Source organism: Mustela nigripes, chromosome 3, assembly GCF_022355385.1.
Source record: "Mustela nigripes isolate SB6536 chromosome 3, MUSNIG.SB6536, whole genome shotgun sequence".
Taxonomy (NCBI): domain Eukaryota; kingdom Metazoa; phylum Chordata; class Mammalia; order Carnivora; family Mustelidae; genus Mustela; species Mustela nigripes.
The window spans coordinates 27,768,667-27,787,957 of record NC_081559.1 but is presented as its reverse complement, the minus strand read 5'-3'; the positions used below and the strand labels follow the sequence as shown (position 1 = coordinate 27,787,957).

The following is a 19,291-nucleotide window of genomic DNA, read 5'->3' as shown; positions in this document are numbered from 1 at the left end:
GAGTCACCTGGTCTCTGCCCCTCCATCCAGGCACTCCCCATTTGGGACTGACCACAGTGGTTGGGAGGAAAGAAGACCGAGGGAGGCCCATGCAAGCCCTGTGTCCCGGCTCCGGGGAGCATCTGGGACTCCCAGCGCCCGCTGGTGGGAAGGGACGATGCGCAGCTTCTTTGGGAAACAACTCAGTTTTTAACAACAACTGTTAAAAGTTAAACATATACCATATCAATGATATGGACGTGGCCATATCAGTGCTGGGTGTTTCCCCAAGAGAAATAAAAACCGATGTCTGTACAAAGATTTGTATGCAGCTGATCGCAGGAAATGTATGTGTAACAGCCTCAAACTGGAAACAATCCAAATATCTGGCAACAGCTGAACATGTCAACAAAATTGTGGTCTCTCCATGCAGTGGAGTTCTACTTAACAGTAAACAGGGACTACGGGAAAACCCCAAAATAAGGACGCCGAGTGAAAGAAGGCAGACCATAGAGAATGCATGCCACATTCCGTTTATATAAAATTCCGGAAAACCAGTGTCTAATGGTAGAAAGTAGGTAAGGGTTTGCCTTGGGAGTGGGAGGGCGAGATTGGGAAGGAGAGCTTACAAAGGACATGAAGAAGGTCTGGGGCTGATGGATGTGCTCCTGAGTGTGAATATGGTGATGGTTTCATGGGTGGATATTAAAGTCAAAACCCATCCAGTTGTGCAATGTGTGTGAAGTGTGTTCAACGTCCATAGGACCTCAAGAAAGCTGTAAAAAAGGAAACCTTGCCAAAGCAGACCTTCAAAGCCGACTCCAGACAGGACACTGCTGCGTGAGGTGAGCAGTGGCTGGCGAGGTGGGCTGCCCAGACACGTCAGGGCCCAGGCGTCTTCTTCTCGGTCCAGGATGTTCTGAGCATGGAAGGCCTTCAGGGAGGCGGATGGCTGGCGCCCTCGCGGACGGGAGAAGCACGGACAGCTGTGGGCTTTGTCAAGCCGCCCCGCTCGTGGGTGGGGGGTGCAGGGCTCCAGCAGGCCTCCTCACTCCCGCCTCCTGCCGGCCAGCCGGCTGCTTCCGCTCTCAGGTGCGCACAAGGGCTGTCTGTCTTAGGTCATCACCTTCTAGAAGGCAGGACTGGTCAGACAAGAGGAATGGAAAGGGTGGAGGGGAGGGAGGTGACCGGAGTGGGGTGGGTGGCCCGTCCTGGGTGAGCCAGTCAGCTGGATTGAGCTTCTCCCTTCTCAGAGCAGGGAGGGCAGCGGCGTTCTCTCTTCTTGTAATCTACAGAGCAGGCATGGCAAACCAGGCCTCCGCAGAGCCTGGAGCAGAGGAAGGAAGAGTGGGGGGCTCCTGGGTGTTTGCTCCTAGCTCCCAGCAGAGCAGCCCTGGGTCTGTCCAAGGAGGCCTGCCCTTTCCTAAAAGGTGTCTCAATGCTCCACCCCCTCCAGAGTCCTTTAAATCCAAACGACAGGGTCTCCTGCTCGCCCCCTCCCATGGTTAGTCCTGCCACCCTGTTCCCAGAAGAAGGTGAGGGGAGTAGCTTCCTCTGTTCAGATCTCCTCCCAGACCAGAAGCCTGTTCATCTGTCTCTTCTCGGAAGGATTGCACAGTCCCATCTTCCAGACACTGTTGCTTATCTGACCTCTTCCCACTGTTCTGGTTCATGTCCACGCTAACTGTTGTGTAAAGTGAGTGGCCAACATTAAGTGGTTTTCATAAACCCCCAGTTCCTGGGTCCCTCCCTTCTGAGCAGGGGCAGAGTACTGTGGGCTGGTGGAAATAGCACTTGTCCCGGAGCAAGACTTCTGTGCCCTCTCAGTTACCTGCACGGGTATCGCCGAGACAGCCGGCCAAAGATCTTGCTGCAGTCCACACAGCATCCGGGGGCCATGGAAGACAGATGCTGGGCTTTCTGCCACAGGTCATCCTTCTCTCTGACGGGCGGGTTGGGGAGTGGGGGACACACAAAGCGATGGGAAGATGGAGAGACCAAGACGGGGAGAAAGAGAAATATGGAGACCAAGAAGAGATAGAGAGGGAGAGAGAGTCATCCAGAGACACATACAAAGGGAAAAAGAGAGAGAGAGACAGCAAAGCAGAAAGAGACATAGAAAATGAGAGGGAGACACAAAGGGACAGAAAGAGAGACGGTCAGAGAGAAAGGAGGTCAGGGAGATGGAGAGGGAGATAAAGAGAGGTAGATGGTGAGATAAATGTAGAGAGAGAGGGAAAGACCAAGAGAACAAGATGCAGAGACAGTCAGGGACACACACAGAGAGGGAGAGACAAATACAGAGAAAGACGGAGCGACAGAAAGAGACAGTGATAGAGAAAGACAGAAATGAAGAGACCATGAAAGACACACACACACAAGAGATGAGGGAGTCTGTAGTCTTTGGGAAGACAGATGGTGACACCCGGGTCCCCCTAGCCCCACATAGCCTTCATAGCCCACCTCCTCCAAGGAGACCCCAGCAGTTTCTTATAATGCTCCTAGCTTTCATTTGGCACTTGATACAAATCCTTCTGGTTACGTATGCTACACTCCCGCAAAACTATCCTCACTGTTTTTTTTTTTTTTTTAAAGATTTAATTTATTTATTTGACTGAGATTACAGGTAGGCAGAGAAGCAGGCAGAGAGAGAGGAGGAAGCAGGCTCCCCGCTGAGCAGAGAGCCTGATGAGGGACTCGATCCCAGAACCCTGGGATCATGACCTGAGCCAAAGGCAGAGGCTTTAACCCACTGAGCCACACAGGCACCCCCTGTTTTTTTTTTTAAAGGATGTTTAGGGGGCACCTGTGTTCATCAGTAGGTTAAGCTCCCACTCTTGGCTCAGGTCACGGTCTCAGGGTTTTGCAAGATTGAGCCCCGCCCCCAGCTCTGAGCAGGGTGTGGAGCCTGCTTCAGATTCTTTTTCTCTTTCCCTCTGCCCCTCCCCCTCTGTTTTCCTCTTCAGAAAAAAAATATTTTTTTTTAATCAAAATGATTCATAAAATTCAATAGTACAGAAGAACTTATACCAGAAGGAAACAGACACCCTCCCTACTCCTTCTGATCTCAGTGACAAACCACTTCTTATACTTTTAGCTTTTTCTCCTTGATGTTACTTTCACACTTAAGTAATGTGCTCATATCCTCTCTCTTTGACACATCAAGAGAGAACACCTTACCTTGATGTCAGGGGGTTAGCTTAGTTAGTACCATCCCCACTGACTCCATCTCCTTCCTCTCCAGAATATCCCATTTCTGGGTCCTCTCTCACGATTGTAGTTTTCCAGAATATGCTCACACATTTATTTCTCACTCATCCTATGAAGCACAGATAGCATCCGGACTGCCATTCTGTAATATGATGATGCCAGCATCCCTTCCTCTTCGGGGGGCCTCCTCTTCTCCTCTCCTACTCATCTTTTCCTTCAACATCCAATATGGTAGCCACTAGGCCCATGTGGCTACTTTAATCTATATTTAATTTGACTAAAATGAACCACAAGTAGAACTTCAGTTCTTCAGTCCCACAAAACCCATGTGGAGTACTCAGTTGCTACACATGAGTGGTAGCTACCATATTCGACAGGGCAGATAGCAAACATTTCCATCCTCACAGAAATTCTGTTGGATTCTATTCTATATGTAATATTGTTTAAGTGCTAATGGACATTTGTTCTGTAATTGCAGTTGTTTTCTGTGCTTGGTCTTTAGGTTAATTCCAACATTTAAAAAAATCGATAAATAGTATTTACTGTATTAGACAACATATAAATATATTGCTTCAAGGACAGCTAAGATGTGTTCTACACATTTCCTTTCTTGGAAGTTTTCTGTTTTTCCAGGACTTTGCAATTGCCTTCCTTTGCTCCTTGCATGACATACCTTTCACATAACCAAATTATTCCCTCCCCCCAACAAATTGTTCATCATATCAGTTATTCTGTTGATTCTCTTTCTCCCCAGAGACTTTCCTCCTGGGTCCTCAATACTTCTGCTGAAGTCTGTACTGACTGTTCCCTGGGCTTGCTGTCCTCTTGTCATCTTGGGGATTCCCTTTTCTTCTCTCCTGGGCTACCACGACTGTTCCCTAAATCCCACATCTTCTCCTTTCTTGGCTTACTTCCTTGTTTTTCTGAAGTACATCCTTAATTAACTTCCCAGGAAAGGCTGTGTGGGAGGTGCATTTTCTGTGACCTGTCTTTCTGAAAAATGTCTTTCCTGCATCACCTTCCCTACTGGCTTCATAGTTTGGCCGGACCTAGAATTCCAGGGCAAAAGCTATCTTTCCTCAGAACTTGAAAGTATGACTACATTGATGATTATTATTTTTTAAGTAGACTTCACATGTAGTGTGGAACCTAATGCAGGGCTTGACCTCGACCCTGAGATCAAGACCTGAGCCAAGATGAAGAGCTGCTTGACCTACCGAGCTACCCAGGTGCCATTGACCCCTAACATGTTTTTCTGTGTCCTACTTCTTTTATAAGTGATGTGTCTGAGTATATTGCCCTCATCTTTATTTCACTTAGATTTCACACACTGTATCTCAACATGCATTTCCCTTCCTTTCAATTGTTGTGCTGATTACTCAGTGACATCTTCTACATCTGGAGACCTGTGACCCCAAGAGCTGGGAAAGTCTCTCAGCTTTTTATCTGATAATATCCTTGATTTTATTTTGTCTTTCTTTGGAATTATTGTCAGTTGGAGAAGACAGTGAAACTCCTGGATTGATTCTTTATGTTTGCAATTGTTTCTCTCATGTATTCCATCTCTTCATGCCCTGTAAGCTATGCCCTGAGGGACTGCCTCCTTTTTCTTTTCCAGTCCTTATGAATTAAAAAAAAAATTGAGAGATATTTTTAATTTCCAAGAACATTTCTCACCTTTGGATGGTCACTTTCCACAGCACTGTGTTTCATGGGAGATGAATTTTTTTGGTTTGCTTATCTTTGTCTCCCCCCTTTATGTTCTAGATTCTTTTCAAACATCTGGGGATCTGGTTACCATTTCATGTTCAAGCTGCTGGAGCCTCAAGTAGTGGACAGGGCGGTTGGTTGGTTTATGGCTTCCCTTTAGAAAGGACTGGGCAGGGAGCTACTTGCCCCATGGACTATCGAATGTCAGAACACACTGCCCTTTCATTTGGCGGCATCAAACTTTTTTTAAAAGAAGGGCATTTTAATTATTTGCCTGGGAGATAGAACCCTCAGTGTTGACATTCTGCAGTCAGGGAGGCAGGCAGAAAGCAGGGTACACTGCTCTTTCTAATGACTTTATCAGTTATTTTTTCCTGATTTCTGTCACCCATGTCATTTCTGCCATCTACGTCCCTGGTGTTTCTGGGCCCTGAAGTTCTAACTTGGGATAAATCCAGTATCTACTTTTTCATCCATTTTCCAGTTTCTGGAAAGTAGCTGAAGTCTCTTCTCTGTTGTTGGCTCCTCTACCTTTCTGTTACAAGTTTTCTTGCTTTCTTTCTTTCTCTCTCTCTCTTTCTTTCTTTCTTTCTGATCATTCAAGTGAGATCTCAGGATGGAAAATATGTGATGCATTGTGTCATCTTCACCATCATCACCATGGTGTCATCATCACCATCTTGATGCAGAAGTCAGTGTCTAGGGCTTTCCACTGCCTCTTTTGGCTTAGGGCCAGATTTTCCATAACGCTTCTGCAAGGGACATTATACTGTGTAGCCTGGGATCTTGGGATGAGTTTCTTTAACATGAGGAAAAGCATTTTTCCCTCCTGATGCACTGGCGTATTTCCTTGGAATGCCTAGTGACGTTTAGTCAACTTTCTGTGTTTCCATTTTATATTCTGCTGCCAAGATGCTCAGAGTTAAATTTCAACCCTAACACTAATCCTAATATCTTGGGAGTATATATTTTTTTCTCTTTGATTTCATCTATTTTTCTTTAACAATCATATATATTATATATAATAATTATATATATGTGTATATATGTGTGTGTGCATATGTATGTGTGTGTGCATGTGTGTGTGTGTGTGTCTGTGTGTGTATATATGTCTTTTATTGTTGGCTACCTCAAATTGTTTTGTGAGCTATAAAGCTAACATTGTATGTCCCCCTTTCTCTAAGTTGACAGCTCCTTGAAGATCACTCCTTAAATTTTTGGTTTGTTCTTTCCAGGTTGACCTCTGCCTTCTCTCATCTTTAGTATCACTTGGATTTTGTGCCAGAGGATTTAGCCCTAGATGATCCCTCCATGACCTTCCGATTCTAATGGAAGCTGAGTCCAGTGGTACCCTGCTTCCTGAACTGGGTCAAAGTATAACATTAGCTCCCCACTGGCCTGAAAGGCAGAAACCAGGCTTTCCACAACTCCTCCATCCCCCAGTGTGTTAGTGGTTTGGAATTGATCCTGGTGAGCCTAGCCTCTGGAACCTAGGACAGATGACCCAGGATGGCCCACAGGCCTGGTGTATGGAAGCCCAGCAGGCAGTCAGGCACAGGATATATGCTTTGCTCTTAGTTAACCTCCCCTTTCTCTCAATTCCTTCTCTATCCGTGGGCTCCTTTCCTTTCCTCTAACTTTGTAGGTGTGTGTATGTGCGGGTGCATTGGAGTGGTGGTGTCCCTTAGAGCCAGAGGACTCTCTGTAATTTATATGCTGTGTGTCCTTGGTGGCCAAGTCTGCCTCTCTGACCTTTAGTTTTCTCATCTATAAAATGAGGAGAACAGCTGGGGTGGCCAAAAGATGAGTTAGCATACAGAGAAGGTTCAGAATTTTCATTCCCCAGTCTCCACATCCCAGGCCATCCCCCCTTCCACACCCCAGCCCCACCGTGTCCGCCCTTACTGAATCAGCTCCAGCACCCTCCTCTTCATGGCGCGGACCAGGTCCCGCTGCCCTCCGAGCTCCTCCTCATACATGGCATTCCTCCTCTCAGCCTCCTGCTGCTTCTGTTCAAGCTCTGTCTGCAGCTGGTCCCTCTCCTCCTGACACCTGGGCACAGAAGGAGGACTCAGTTCTCTGCGTTTGTGCCTGAGGTAGGCCAGGCCTCTGCCTGCTGGGGAGCTCTTGGGGGAAGCTGGTGGTGCCTCCCACAGCTGAGGTGTGCACACACACTGTACATGCCTCACACATGTACACATGTCAACCACACACACGCTCATGTATATACACACACTACACATGTACTCCCGCCTCTCACAATCCCCCTGTGCCACACTGCACATACACACACACACCACATACCACATACACTGTGTACAATCCCAACATGAACACTATGCCACACAACACACACCACACAAGTCACAATACACCACACATACTACACACATCACACACACCATATAACACACATATCACATACTACATGCTGGTAGCACACTCACACACATGGGGCAACACATCATAGATACACACAACACACTCACAACACAACACATCTATACCATATAACACACACATACCACATGCGTATGACAGAACACACGCATACCGTGGGCCACACACACACCATACACACTGCACATATACACATTTACACCACACCACACACACACTCACATAGACACACATTCTCCACATCCCCACACCCTCCTGTGCCACACATGCTCACACACACACAACACACCATACCACACACACCAAATGGACACTGTTGGTGTCTGGGGCCCCAGGCTGGTTGGGCTGTGCCTAGCTGAGAACAATCATTGGGTTGGGGGGGGATTAGTGGTAGAGGACTTGGGGTGATTTTTAGCTATTAAAATATTTTGAAAAATTATGGTACATTGTCTTTTCAATTAAAAAAAGCAATATGAAACATATGGCTTTCATAAATTTTTGTTTCAGTTTGAGCTGGCATTGCCTCAGCTCTGTTCTGGCCTCTTCCTTTTGTCTTTGGTGGCTTCCTAGAAGATTTCTTCCAAGAAATGTGCTGGACTGGAAGTAAGAAGGTCCCAGCCCTTCCCTCCATCGCTCAGATAGGAGGGTGTTGCAAAGGCGGGTCCACACATCCTGTGACCTCAGATGTGTGTGTGTGTGTGTGTGTGTCTGTCTGTCTGTGCGTGGCGCCACCCTGGGCTTCAGTGTGTTTGAAGCTTTGCTAGAGGCTTCACAATGAACTGAATTATGAATTTTTACAACACTGCTGAGTAGCAGGCCTCAGAAAGAAAGCCGGGTGGGCTGTGAGATCAAATCGACTACAGATACCCATGGAAATTCCAGCAGACCCTCCAGTCCCTCCAGCCTAAGGAAGGCTGTTCTTGTGCTCAGGGCCGTGTTTGGACTTTTAATGAACATTCTGGTCTCCAGTATCCTTACTTAGTACTGGCGTTTCGTTTTGTCGAGCTAGTTTACTTGCATGCGTTACAGTGTGTCTTTGAGGTGGGAGGGAACATTTATTAAGCACCTCCTGTGTGCCAGGGGCTGTTAGAGGGGGCATAGGAGCAGTGCCTATGGCTCTTGGTGGAGCTTAGAGTGTGTCTGGGGCAGTGGTCAAAGCAAGTGACAGGCCAGTGACACGGTGAAGCTAAAGGTATGACCGGCATATAGGAGAGGTGGGGACAGACTTGAGAGGGTGCTTGGGAAAGGCTCCTAAGATGAGGTGACCTTTGAGCAGATCCAAAAGATGAGAATTCAGCCATGTAGAGCCAGTGAAAGGCACATGCAAAGGTCCGCAAGTTGGCAAGAGCTTGTCTTCTTTGAGGAACTGAAAGAAGACAAGGGAAGCTGGAATTTCATGAATGGTAGGAGGTGGGGGTGGGCAAGAGATGAGGTGGGAAGGAGACAGGGCCTGATCTCTGCTTCGCTGGCCCCGAGAGGAGGGGGCTTCGACCTCAGTGCAATGGAAATCCACTGAAGTATTTCAAGTGGGGGTTGACAGACACTCCTGGTGCAGGAGGGGACACGGAGGAATTCAAGTCTATTGAACACCTTCTACATGCTAGACCCTGAGCTCAGTGTTTTATAGCCTGGCTTCATTCAATTTTCACAAACGTATGGACAGGTAAGACTGTTGTCATTTTACAGGAAAGAAAATAGAGCTTCAGAGAGGAAATCACACTGCTGAGGGCCACAAGGTTTGGTAAGTGGAGGGAGCAGAAATCTGGAGGCAGACCTGTCAGGCCATCAACTCTTTCTGCCTCCCCACACTTTTATCCAGGCAGGGCCCTGGTCACCAGTGGTTTATAGCACCAGAGTGGAGTGGGCAGTGGCTGGGAGCAAGGGATGGGTTATAAGCCCCTGGTGTGCCCAGAGAAGCTCACTGGGGAGCGAGAGGAGGAGAAGTGTGATGTTTGCCTAATTCCCTATCTGAGGACCTCTTCCACTCACACCTGATCTAATCACTTTTGCTTTGAGGTATTACCCAGGGACAGAGGAAACCCACCTGCTTGGCAGGATGGTCTCAGAGAGCATCAGAGCTGTAGGAGGAACTCGAGCACCATCTCCTTTTGCAAATCAGGGACTGGAGGCCAAACAGGGAAGGCCAGTTTCCTTCCCGGGAAAGTGGTTACCTGGGAAGCGGTTATCGCATGCACCATAGCTCAGTTCCAAGTGTATTTTCTTGGCCCCTGGTTGGTCTGCTGGGGTCTGGTGCTTGGCTGGTCGGCTGTGTCTCCCCTGTGTGTCTAGCCTGGGGCTCTGCACCCGGGGGCCGCACCCCTGCCCACCTTTAGTCTATTCTCCACATCACAGACAGATCAATCCTGAAGCCCTGGCGACTCCCCACTTCCCGCTCAAGACTCTCCTCCAGCCTTCCAGAGCACATGAGAGTGTCCCTCTGCTCCAGCCCCACAGGGACTTTGCATCCGCGGGCCCCCTTCAGGAGCACTCCTGTCTCTATCCCTATTCCTGGACTGATGTTTTCCCACAGCCCCCATGATTAGCTGACATCCCATTTCCATTTGTTGAATTATCATCTGTCTCCCTGGCCCCAAACCCCGCCTATTCTGCTCACTGCTGTCACCCCGCTCACGGCCTCAGTAGAGGGACAACACTATTGCTGGCTGACTCAGTGGGCCCCACGGCACTTCTGTCTGGCGGTGGTGAGACAGCCCATCCCAGCTTGGTGCCCACAGCCCCCGGAGTGTGACATTCCTCCCAAGCTCCCTGGACCCCAGGCGGCAGGGGAGCACATCCTCCGTCCTCCTAGTGGCAGGAGCTTCTGTTCCTGCTGCCCGAGTTCTTACGACTTTCCAGCAGATCCCCAGCCCATGCCTCTCCCCTGAGCTCTACACCCTCCGTGCTGCCCAGCGGCTCCACTTGCCCGTCCGACTGGCGTCTCAAATTTACATGCTCTCGTCCCAGCTCCTGACTTTCCCCCTACAAGCCCGCCCTGCTAGGGCAAACTGTCAGCGGGGACTCTGGACTTCGAGCTGGTCAGGCCGGAAAACAAGAATCATTCCTGATGCCTGTCTTTCTCTCTCCCACCAGGAAGCCAGGCCTCACTGTGGCTCCAGAATCCTGCAGCTTCTCTGCACCTCCATTGCCAAAGAACATCCGGGGGTTTCACCGTGCTCCCCTTCTTCATCAGCGCTCTTGCTTCCTTACAGCTTAGCCCCACGGAGCAGCAGCCTCCAGCCCCTGAGAGCACAGATCAGTCTGGAATAGGCAGGTCTATGGGGACAGATGAATGCTTGCCTAGAGCTGGCAGGTTGGGAGAAAATGGCAGTGACTGCTCATGGTACGGGATTTCTCTTTGCGGTGATGAAAATGTCCTAAACCATGGTGATCGAGGCACAATTTTATGAATACACAAAACCCCACTGAACTGTTTAAAAAAAAAAAAAAAAAAAAGCAAACATACTTAACATTAAAGCCAAAAGTCAATTCTTGTCCCTTCTCTACTCAGGACTCTCAGCGGTTCCTGTCTCACTCTGAGTGCAAGCGAAGGTCCTCTGGATGACCTGTGAGGGTCTCCTGTTACCTGACTGACTTGCCCCTCCCTCCTCTCCCTCCTTCACTCCACTGGGCCTCTGTGATGTTCTGATGACCTGCTACGGCCATTCCTACCCCAGGGCTCTTGCTCTTGCTGTTCCACTGCCTGGAACGTTCTTCTACCACATATGCACATGGCTTATTCCTCACTTCCTTCAGGTCTTCGATCAAGCATCACTTTTTCACGGAGGCCCTCCCTGGCCATGCTGCCATATTTAACCTATACCCCTTGACACTCCCACCTCCTTTCTCTGCTTGACTTTCTTCCTTCTTAGGACTTGTCGCATCTGACACGATGCAATTAACTTGCTTATCGTGTTTACCATTGGCTTTCCCCGACTAGAAGGGACGTTCCCCAGGAACAGGGATTTGGTCTGTGTTGTCTGCAAGAGGATTTCTGATATGCTACAACAGGGCTGGCACCGAGTAGGCAATCTGAGTGTCTGTGGGATAATGGCTAGGATAACAGGTGGCAGGATAGTGGGCTATGAGACAGGGGCTCCCCCAGCTGAGGGAGCAGCCTGGGCCTGGTGGTCTCTTTGGGATCTCCCAGTGGCTCCCTCCAGCCCATCGTGATTCCCAGAGAAGGCTTCTGGGTGGGCAAGGCCCCTGGGTTCGCCTAGGGCCTGGGTCACAGGAATCTTTCCTGACCAAACTGCCAAGCTCAGCCAAGCATCCGGCAGGAGAAGCCCAGGGAGGGGTGCCTTTTGGGGTTGGTTTTTGGGCCCGCAGCCTCTCTCAGCCTTTTAAGCAGAGAGTCTGTCAAGCGGCCCGTGATTCAGTCTGAAGCACAACTACCCAGGCTCCAATGGGGTTTGGGCTGGCACCTCCCAAGGTGGGTGTCGGCCACACGTGAGAGACAGAGCCGGGTGGGCACACGGAGGCACACGGAGACCACAGGAGACAGACACAGAGACTGAGTCAGACCCAGGAAGACCTTTGCATGGCGGAAATATTTTTAAAATTCTGAAAGAGAAACTCAGACATGGAGAGAGTGTGCTCTGAGCTCTTGAGGTTAATAGCATGACGGAAAGTGGGAGAAGCTGGATGGTGAGAGGGGGCCGAGCGGGAGAGGCGGGGGGACTGAAATAAACACAGGCACTCAAAACAGGGCCTGAGGGTCCGTGTGTAAGCCGTCCGGTGCTGCAGTCGGCTGTTGGGGTGCGGACCTCAGCTCCTCTACTAACTGGTGACATTGGGTGAATTGTGCAGCACCTTTGAGACTCAGTTGCCCTATCTATAAAATGGGGATTCTTAGAGAACCTACTTCATAGGTTAGGAGGGAACGCCTAGAACGGTGCCAGGGACCTAGTAAGTGCTCGGTAGGTGCTAGTTATGATGACGATTGTGACTCACGAGGGTGAAGGAGAGGCTGGAACAGGGAGCAGGAAAATGAGAGGAGGGTATGGAGGGAAGATGGAGAGCAGGGAAGGAGACTGGCTTGAAAAGAGCGGAGTGGCAGCAGAGGGGCAGAGGGGAGCGTGGGAGGGGAGGGAGGGGCAGGAGGCATTCACCTCTCCTGCAGGCTCTCGGGGAGGGCAGCGAGGGAGGGGCCGGCAGGGCTGGGGGCCAGTGGGAGCTCCCCAAGGAGCCCCAGGAGTTATGCCCCGCAAACCTCGCCCTCCTGAGCCTGTGCCCCGCGCGAGAGCCACTCAGAAGGCGCTTCCCAAAGTGACCACGAGGGGGCGAGCAGGAGCCAGGGAGAGCCGCCGGTCCTGCGGACCTCCGGGCCAGGCCTGTTTGCGCCCACAGTTGCCAAGGTTACCTGCTGAACTGCTCCTGCAGTGTCTTCAGCTCCCCTTCCTGCTCCTTCAGCAGCTGCTCCTGGTGCCGGGCCTGCTCCTTGGTCTTCCGGAGCTCACGTCTCAGGCTCTTGGGGGTGGGAAGTAAAGGAAGGGGAACGGAGGCTGAGGGAGGAGGGTCTGACCTCACGACATCTCCGGAGACATCTCCGGAGACCCCAGGCCGGACGAGACAGCCCTCGGGTGGAGGGGGGACTGGGCACAGCACCGGTATCTGAGACGCCAGGTTCTGCCCCTGGGTGAGCCTGGGGCCATTTCTTCCTTGGCTGAGGGATGAGAGTTACAGAAGTCAAGGGGCATGAAGACCCCGCCCGGCTAGAGAGGAGGCCGAAGGAAAGCTTGAACTCAGTCCTGGTGATCTCCGGGAGAAGCAAATACAACGAGGGCAGCTAGGCGGCTGTCCCGGCGGAGAGCTGCTGGGGAGGGGTCTCAGACTCAAGTGCCCGCAAGGGGCCAGGCACCTAGGGTTGATGAATGAAGTGGCCCTGGCGAGAGCTCACAGCAAGAAGACCCCCTTGAAGAATAATCATCCTGGGCGGACCAATCAGAATTGATCCGCACAGGATGCCCCTCCCCATCACCACTGATGACTCCCACCTGGGGGGCTGGGTTGGGGGAGGAGAAAAGGCAGGTACAGCGCTCAGCAGCTCTCACCTTGACCACATCCTGCAAGGCCACTTCTGCCGGCTCCTTCCTCCTGGTCACACTGGTCACTCCCCTTTCCTCTTGCTGTCTCTCTGGGGTGGAGTTTTCCTTTGTTCCCAGGTCCAGTAGGACCCCAGGCATCCCCCCAATGCTAGATGCCTTCCACTTCTGCCAGCTCCCTGACATTGTGTCCTCTATTGTCCCTGTGGGGCTGGAGGCCAGCAGCCTGTGGACATCACCCCACTCTGTTTCCCCTTTGTGGGTCCCCTCTGCACCGGGCAGAACCCCTCTTCCCTCAGCCTCTGTCCCTATCACCTCCTTCGGAGCTCTGTTGGTCCCTTCCCCCTGTCCCTGGCTACTGGAGGTTGAATTCTCCAGGCAGACCCCAGTTCTTGGGGCTCCCTTCTCCTGGGCTTGCTGAAGCTCCTTCCCCTCCGGTTCCCGCGTGCTCCGTGGGGGCCCGAGGCTCTTGGGATCTTCTCTCTCCTTTTCCACGAAGGGAAGAAGATGCTTGGGTTGCCAGGCCCCGGGAAGTCCAGCTAACCCATCTTCCGTGGGCGCAGCTTGCAGACCAGCTTGGCTAGTGTGTGGCTCTTCTGGCTGGGCTCCTGTGGGGTCTCCATATGTGGCTGGGATCTGCAGAGAAGCCCCCAAATCACCCCCAGTTACCAGCACCCCAGGTGGATCCGGGGGCTGAGTTCCCGTCTGGTCAGGGAGCAGTGATGCCTCTCAGTGTTCTTTCCTTTCCTCCCCACCCTGACCTGCGAGTTCTTCCCACCCTCTCCTCTCCTCCTTCCTGCCCCCTGAACTTCTCTGTGTTTCAGTTTTCTTGCCTGTGAAATGGGAGTAATAACACCTGCCCCATAGGGTTGTGGTGAAATATTAGAGACCCACAGCGGCCAAGAGTCCCCTCTCTCAAGCAGCCTTCTGTGTGCTCCCGTGTTCTTCTGCACATGTCTGCATCACCTCACTTAACGGGCTGTGTTATGAGAGGTTCCCCCTTCTGGCCAAAGGCTGAGTCCTCGTGGTATCTGTACCTGGCGCCTGGAAGCTGAGGGGTTGCAGAGCAAGACTGGGGAATGACAATAGCCACAAGCCACCACTTCCTGAACATTGCTCTGGGCTACACATGGTCTGTCTCAACTGTCTCAACGCTCCCTCACAATCACCTTCAAGGCAAGACAAATACTTTGCCAAAGACCTTGGTTATTAGCGGCAGAGGTAGGATTTGAACCCAGAAACCTGGCTCTTCAGTTGCTCCCTTGGCAAACTGAACTGAGAAGTTTGCCCATTGTTCGACGGAGGCCTTCCTACTTACTTCTAGTTATCTAGCAGAGCGCTTCCCCCGACCCTGGGTCCCCTGCCTCCCACGGATGGTGCCAACGGTCTCCTTCTCTCCTTGATATCTGTCTGTCTATCTGCTTGGTTACTGCTCATCCTGGGAGGCCCAACAGAGATGTAGAGCAGGCGATTTGGAATGAAGTTGGGCAGAGGCACCTGCTTTGGGGAATCTTTGGTCTTTTTGGGTCTTCTTCCCTTGGTCCGTCTGGGACTGGAGTGACAGGACCTGTGGAGAAAGGGTGGGGCGGGGGAGGCCGGGGGCCTCTCTCTGGTAGCAGTCGAACCACCCGGGCACCGCAGCACCCCTCCCGCCCTCATGGCCAACTCCGGCTCAGCTCGGCTCTCTCTATCCCTGCCTGTGCCCCACCCACCACTCATCCTCACGTCCCCCCCCCCCCCCCCCCCCCCCCCTCCCCCTCCTCCCCCTCCCCCCCCCCCCCCCCCCTCCCGGCATCCAGCGGCTCCTTAAGAGTGTGTACTGTGCGCAGCCTCACGGGACATGAAGGGCTTACCCCAGGAAAACAGAAGGCTGGGGAGGGGGAAATCAGGGGCTCAGACAGCAAGAAGGGAAGGCTAGCAGGCCGAGTTTGGAGCTTGCTTGGGGTGGGTGGTGGTCAACCAGCAGTAAGACCCTAGAAAGAGGGGGCCTCCCTCCCCCCCACTCACTCTGAGAACATGGGCCAGGCTTCATCCAGGTTCGGCCACTGCAGGTCCAGGTCGAAGGCCACCCCATTGAGAGCATAGAGAGAGTCCAGGAGGTCTTCCCGGAGCTCGGGGCACACCAGGGGGCTCCGGGGGCCATACCAGTCCCTGTGATAATGGCGACCAGCGCCTTTGGCCTTTGGCTTTGGTACTATTGCTGCCCCCTGGACCCCCGAGAATCTGCTGTCCACCACATGGCATGATTCCCACGGTTGGGTTGAGGCCCTCGGGGAGCAGGTGGCTTGAGTATCATGGTGCTCCTGGGACTCTTGTGTTCCAACCACCCCCTCCATTTGCCCTTTCTTCATTACTTTTCCTTCATGGCTCTCGTTTTAGTTGTCCTTGACATTAACACATCCATCCGGGTGCGGCAGTGGGCGGGGGAGGGGCACGTTTCACGGGGAGGACAGTGGGCTTAGGGGGAGTCAGGAGGAGCATGTGCCGCGAGCCCTACCTGGTGACCTCTGGGTTCAGGAGGCAGAGCTGCAGGGACTCGGCCAGCTGTCCCTGGGCCAGGCAGAAGCGGATGAAGGCACGGCCTTTTGCCAGAGGTGTCTTTGACTACAGAGTGCACAGCGAGTGAATAGTGGTGGGGGGCGGGGTGGACGGCCCTCTGCTAGGAGAAGGAAGGGAACTCAGCCAGCACAGAGGCCAGCCGGGAGCTTGTACTGTCTGGGGAGCAGAGACGTGGTTGCAGGGATACTGAGGGTGGGGCTAACGAGACCTGAGGACCAGGTGAGCAGTCTGTGGTCAGCGGAGCAGAGATGGGTGGGAAGGGGGCCCCTGGAGGTCATCCCTGTCAAGGGCCCGGTGGCAGGGCCACCTGGCCCTGGATACCTTGTCCTGGGCGAGGATGAAGCGGGCCGGCTCCGTGCTACCCCGCTGTCGCCACAGGGTGGCGCAGAGGAAGTCCCAGTAATCCTTCCGAGGCCTCAGGAAGCTCTTCTGCTCTTTCTGGTCAAACTGGTAGTGGGATGAGGGACAGGAAAGCATAGAAATGTTTCCCCCCCCGCCCCGCACCCACCTTGTATCCCAGCATACAGAGAGAGGACAGGGCTACTGTGGGCAGACCTGGCTTGGCCCTTACTGGCTGTGTGACCTCGAGCAAGGTGCTGGACCTCTCTGAGCCTTTGGTATTCTAGTCATGCACTCCAGTAACACTTGTGGAGCACTTATTTTGTGCCGGGCTTCGTTCTGTGCCCTGGGAATTCAGCAGTGGACAAGCTGCCCGCATGGGCTTACCCTTGGTAGTAGAGACAGACAATGAACAAATCGAATAAGTAAAACATATGTTATGGCAGTACTGACTACTAAGGAGAAAAATAAAGGAGGGAAGGGGACCTGAAAGTATGTGGTGTGCGCACACATGTATGTATGTGTGGTGTGTGATGTCTGTGAGTGTGTCATGTGTATGTGTGGAGTGTATGCCTGAGTGTCTGTGGTTTAGGGTATGTGTGCGTATGTTAAAAATTTGGATTTGAGGGGTCCCTGGGTCGCTCAGTCGGTTAAGCATCTGCCTTCCGCTGAGGTCATGATCACGGGGTCCTGGGATGGAGCCCCATGTGAGGTTCCCTGATCAGTTCTCCCCTCTCCCTCTGCTGCCTCTTCCTCTGCCACCGCTCCCCTGCTTGTGCTCTTCTCCCCCTTCTCCCAAATCTGAAAAAATTTGGATTAGAGAAACTAGAGAGAACTTCACTAAGGAACTGTGACTCAAGCCCAGATCTGAAGGAAATGAGTTGTGCCATCCACATTTCTGAGGAACGAGCAGTCTAGGCAGAGGGCATCGCAAGTGCAAAGGCCCTGAGGTGGGTGAGTTCCTGGCATGCTTGAGGAAGATCAAGGAGTCCAACGTGACTGGAGTGTAGCAGATGAGGGGTAGACCGGCAGGAGATCGACACATGCACCAGACACACCTCATGCCTACATATATGTACACTCACACCACATGTGCATCACACACAGAGACACACACAGGCTGTGAGTGTGTGTGCATCCGTGGGGGTGGCAGGGTCATCAGGCACCTCAAGGGGCTAGAATGAGAATGTAATAAGGTGGGACAGGAGGAAGGCTTAGCCTGGCCCATGGTAAGTACTAAGTAAAACGGCCAGCAGCAGGAAGGCCAGCCCAAGGATATTTTGCCTCTGAAACTTCAGTCCTCAGAGCTGGGTGACCGCCCTGCCCCACCCGTCCCCACCTGGCCCCAGCTGGGCCCCCACTTACTTCCGAGGCTATGGTGTCAACCCCCAAGAGTGAGGTCAGATGTCAAGAAGGGCTTGCTGACTCTGAGTGGGCTGAAACTAGTCAGTGGCTCTTCCTCAGTATCTGGGAAAACCCTCCTGGCTATCTGGGCCCAGAGAGAGGGGGTGGGAGGGGGGCAGGGAGGGGGTCACCTGCAGGAGCAGCTCCAGGCAGCCACAGAGTGTGTGCAGCTCAGCACTGGCATCTGTCACTGGCCGCTGCGGGCCCCCGTAGCCCTGGAGGATGGCCGAGACAGCAGCTGGAGGGGGTGGGGGCGGGAGGATGGTGGACATCAGGCTCCGGGTCGGGGGGGCTCTGACAGAGGGGCTCCCAAGACCCCTCCCTTCTCCCCCAACTCAAGCCCAGAAAATTTCTCCAGATGCACTCACCTTTCAGGTTTCTGGTGAGGACGGCCCCCTCCTCCGCCATGAGGATTTCAGAATGATGGGATTCCTCGTGGTTCTGGGAGATCAACCCGGAAAGGAGCCCCTTCCTGGATGGCTCCTTACCCAGGGGAGGAATCACAGCCTGGACCAGAAATGGGATATATCTAGGGACACACAGTGAGTTCACCGGTAGGAGAAACACTCCAGCTCTTCCTTGTAGGCTGGCGTGGGAACGTGATCGTGTGGCCCCCATGAATGGGGGTAGTTCCTGGGTATCAGGCGCCATGCTCCATGCCTGACATCGTTGTCTTACTCAGTCCCCATAATAATCTAGGAGGTCTGTAACTCCATTCAATACAAGATGAAAGGGGGGCTCAGACAGACAGAGAAGTCTTTGATCCGATATCACAAAGCTCTAAGCTGAGAAGCTAGAGTTGAGTTCGAACTCTGGACTGTGCGCCCTCACACGGGGCGACTTGGCATGAGCAGCCCCGTTCATGCTCCTGCGTGAGGACACTGGGCTGAGGGAGAGTCACTCCTGTTCCCCACAGGGAGCTTGTTGGAGCAGTCATCTGCCTTGAGACACACATTCATCCTTTCCGGGCCCCCAGCTGAGTGGAAAATGTGTGTTCTTTGAGGAAAGGGAGTTAGAAGTAAAATGAGACCCTAGAGCTGGGGCTGTGCCAGAATATAACCCACAGGGTATGTGTGGGAGCAGGGCAGCTGGTTTTAATCCCGTGGTCCTCTCCCAGGGGAACTGCAGCCTGTTGTTCCCTCAGTGGGTCCTGGGGCTCAGAGAGGAACCCTGGGGCTGCTGGGGTCCGGTGGCTTATCCTGATGTAACCTGGAGGAAAGGCCGGGCATGGGAAGCCCACATGCCCTGCCTCCCAGGCTGAAGTTGCTGGAACCCAGGGGTGGGTGGGAAGGAAGAAGCAGGGGACACAGTGGAGGGGGAGGGAGTGAGAAAAAAAGGTAAATGAGGGAGGCTGCATGAGGATGGTGTTCAGGAGACACTGAGCTGGGAGTTAAGAGACCTGGGTCTCCATCCTGATCCTGCTACTAACTCACTGTGTGACCTTTTGCTTTTCCTGGGCATCAGTTTCCCCACCTGTAGACCCAAGGGCAGACTGAGGGTCTCTGTGTCCCCTTCTGGTCCACTCTACACAATCCATGAGCACTTAGATGGGCCTCCTCAGCTCCCTCTTCTCTGTCCAGGAGCCTCTGCCCCACGCCCCACCCCTGGTATTGCCCCCTTTCTTCAGCCTCCCCCAGACTCCCTCCCAC

At 52.6% G+C, this 19,291-nt stretch overlaps 1 protein-coding gene and 1 long non-coding RNA gene across 5 annotated transcripts in view; one reads left to right on the top strand and one right to left on the bottom strand.

The window, feature by feature from the left end:
• Nucleotides 1–502: 502 nt before the first annotated feature.
• RUFY4 (RUN and FYVE domain containing 4) overlaps nt 503–19,291 on the bottom strand; it is a 20,586-nt gene continuing 1,797 nt past the window's right edge. For 3 of the 4 annotated variants that reach the window (XM_059393455.1, XM_059393452.1, XM_059393456.1), the window contains 11 exons: nt 18,011–18,171; nt 17,774–17,880; nt 16,221–16,346; nt 15,838–15,944; nt 15,348–15,491; nt 14,838–14,907; nt 13,350–13,976; nt 12,659–12,765; nt 6,805–6,951; nt 1,811–1,921; nt 503–1,306 (listed from right to left, as the gene is read on the bottom strand). In XM_059393455.1, coding sequence (XP_059249438.1) covers nt 1,204–1,306; nt 1,811–1,921; nt 6,805–6,951; nt 12,659–12,765; nt 13,350–13,976; nt 14,838–14,907; nt 15,348–15,491; nt 15,838–15,944; nt 16,221–16,346; nt 17,774–17,880; nt 18,011–18,050 — 1,689 coding nt within the window. In that variant the 5' untranslated portion in view covers nt 18,051–18,171 and the 3' untranslated portion in view covers nt 503–1,203. The remainder of the gene's footprint in view (nt 1,307–1,810; nt 1,922–6,804; nt 6,952–12,658; nt 12,766–13,349; nt 13,977–14,837; nt 14,908–15,347; nt 15,492–15,837; nt 15,945–16,220; nt 16,347–17,773; nt 17,881–18,010; nt 18,172–19,291) is intronic. The other variant, XM_059393454.1, reaches the window with a different exon arrangement.
• LOC132013534 (uncharacterized) lies at nt 1,823–10,785 on the top strand. Its single transcript, XR_009403029.1, has 3 exons — nt 1,823–1,908; nt 8,986–9,040; nt 10,390–10,785. It is a non-coding gene; the product is annotated as an uncharacterized LOC132013534 (long non-coding RNA).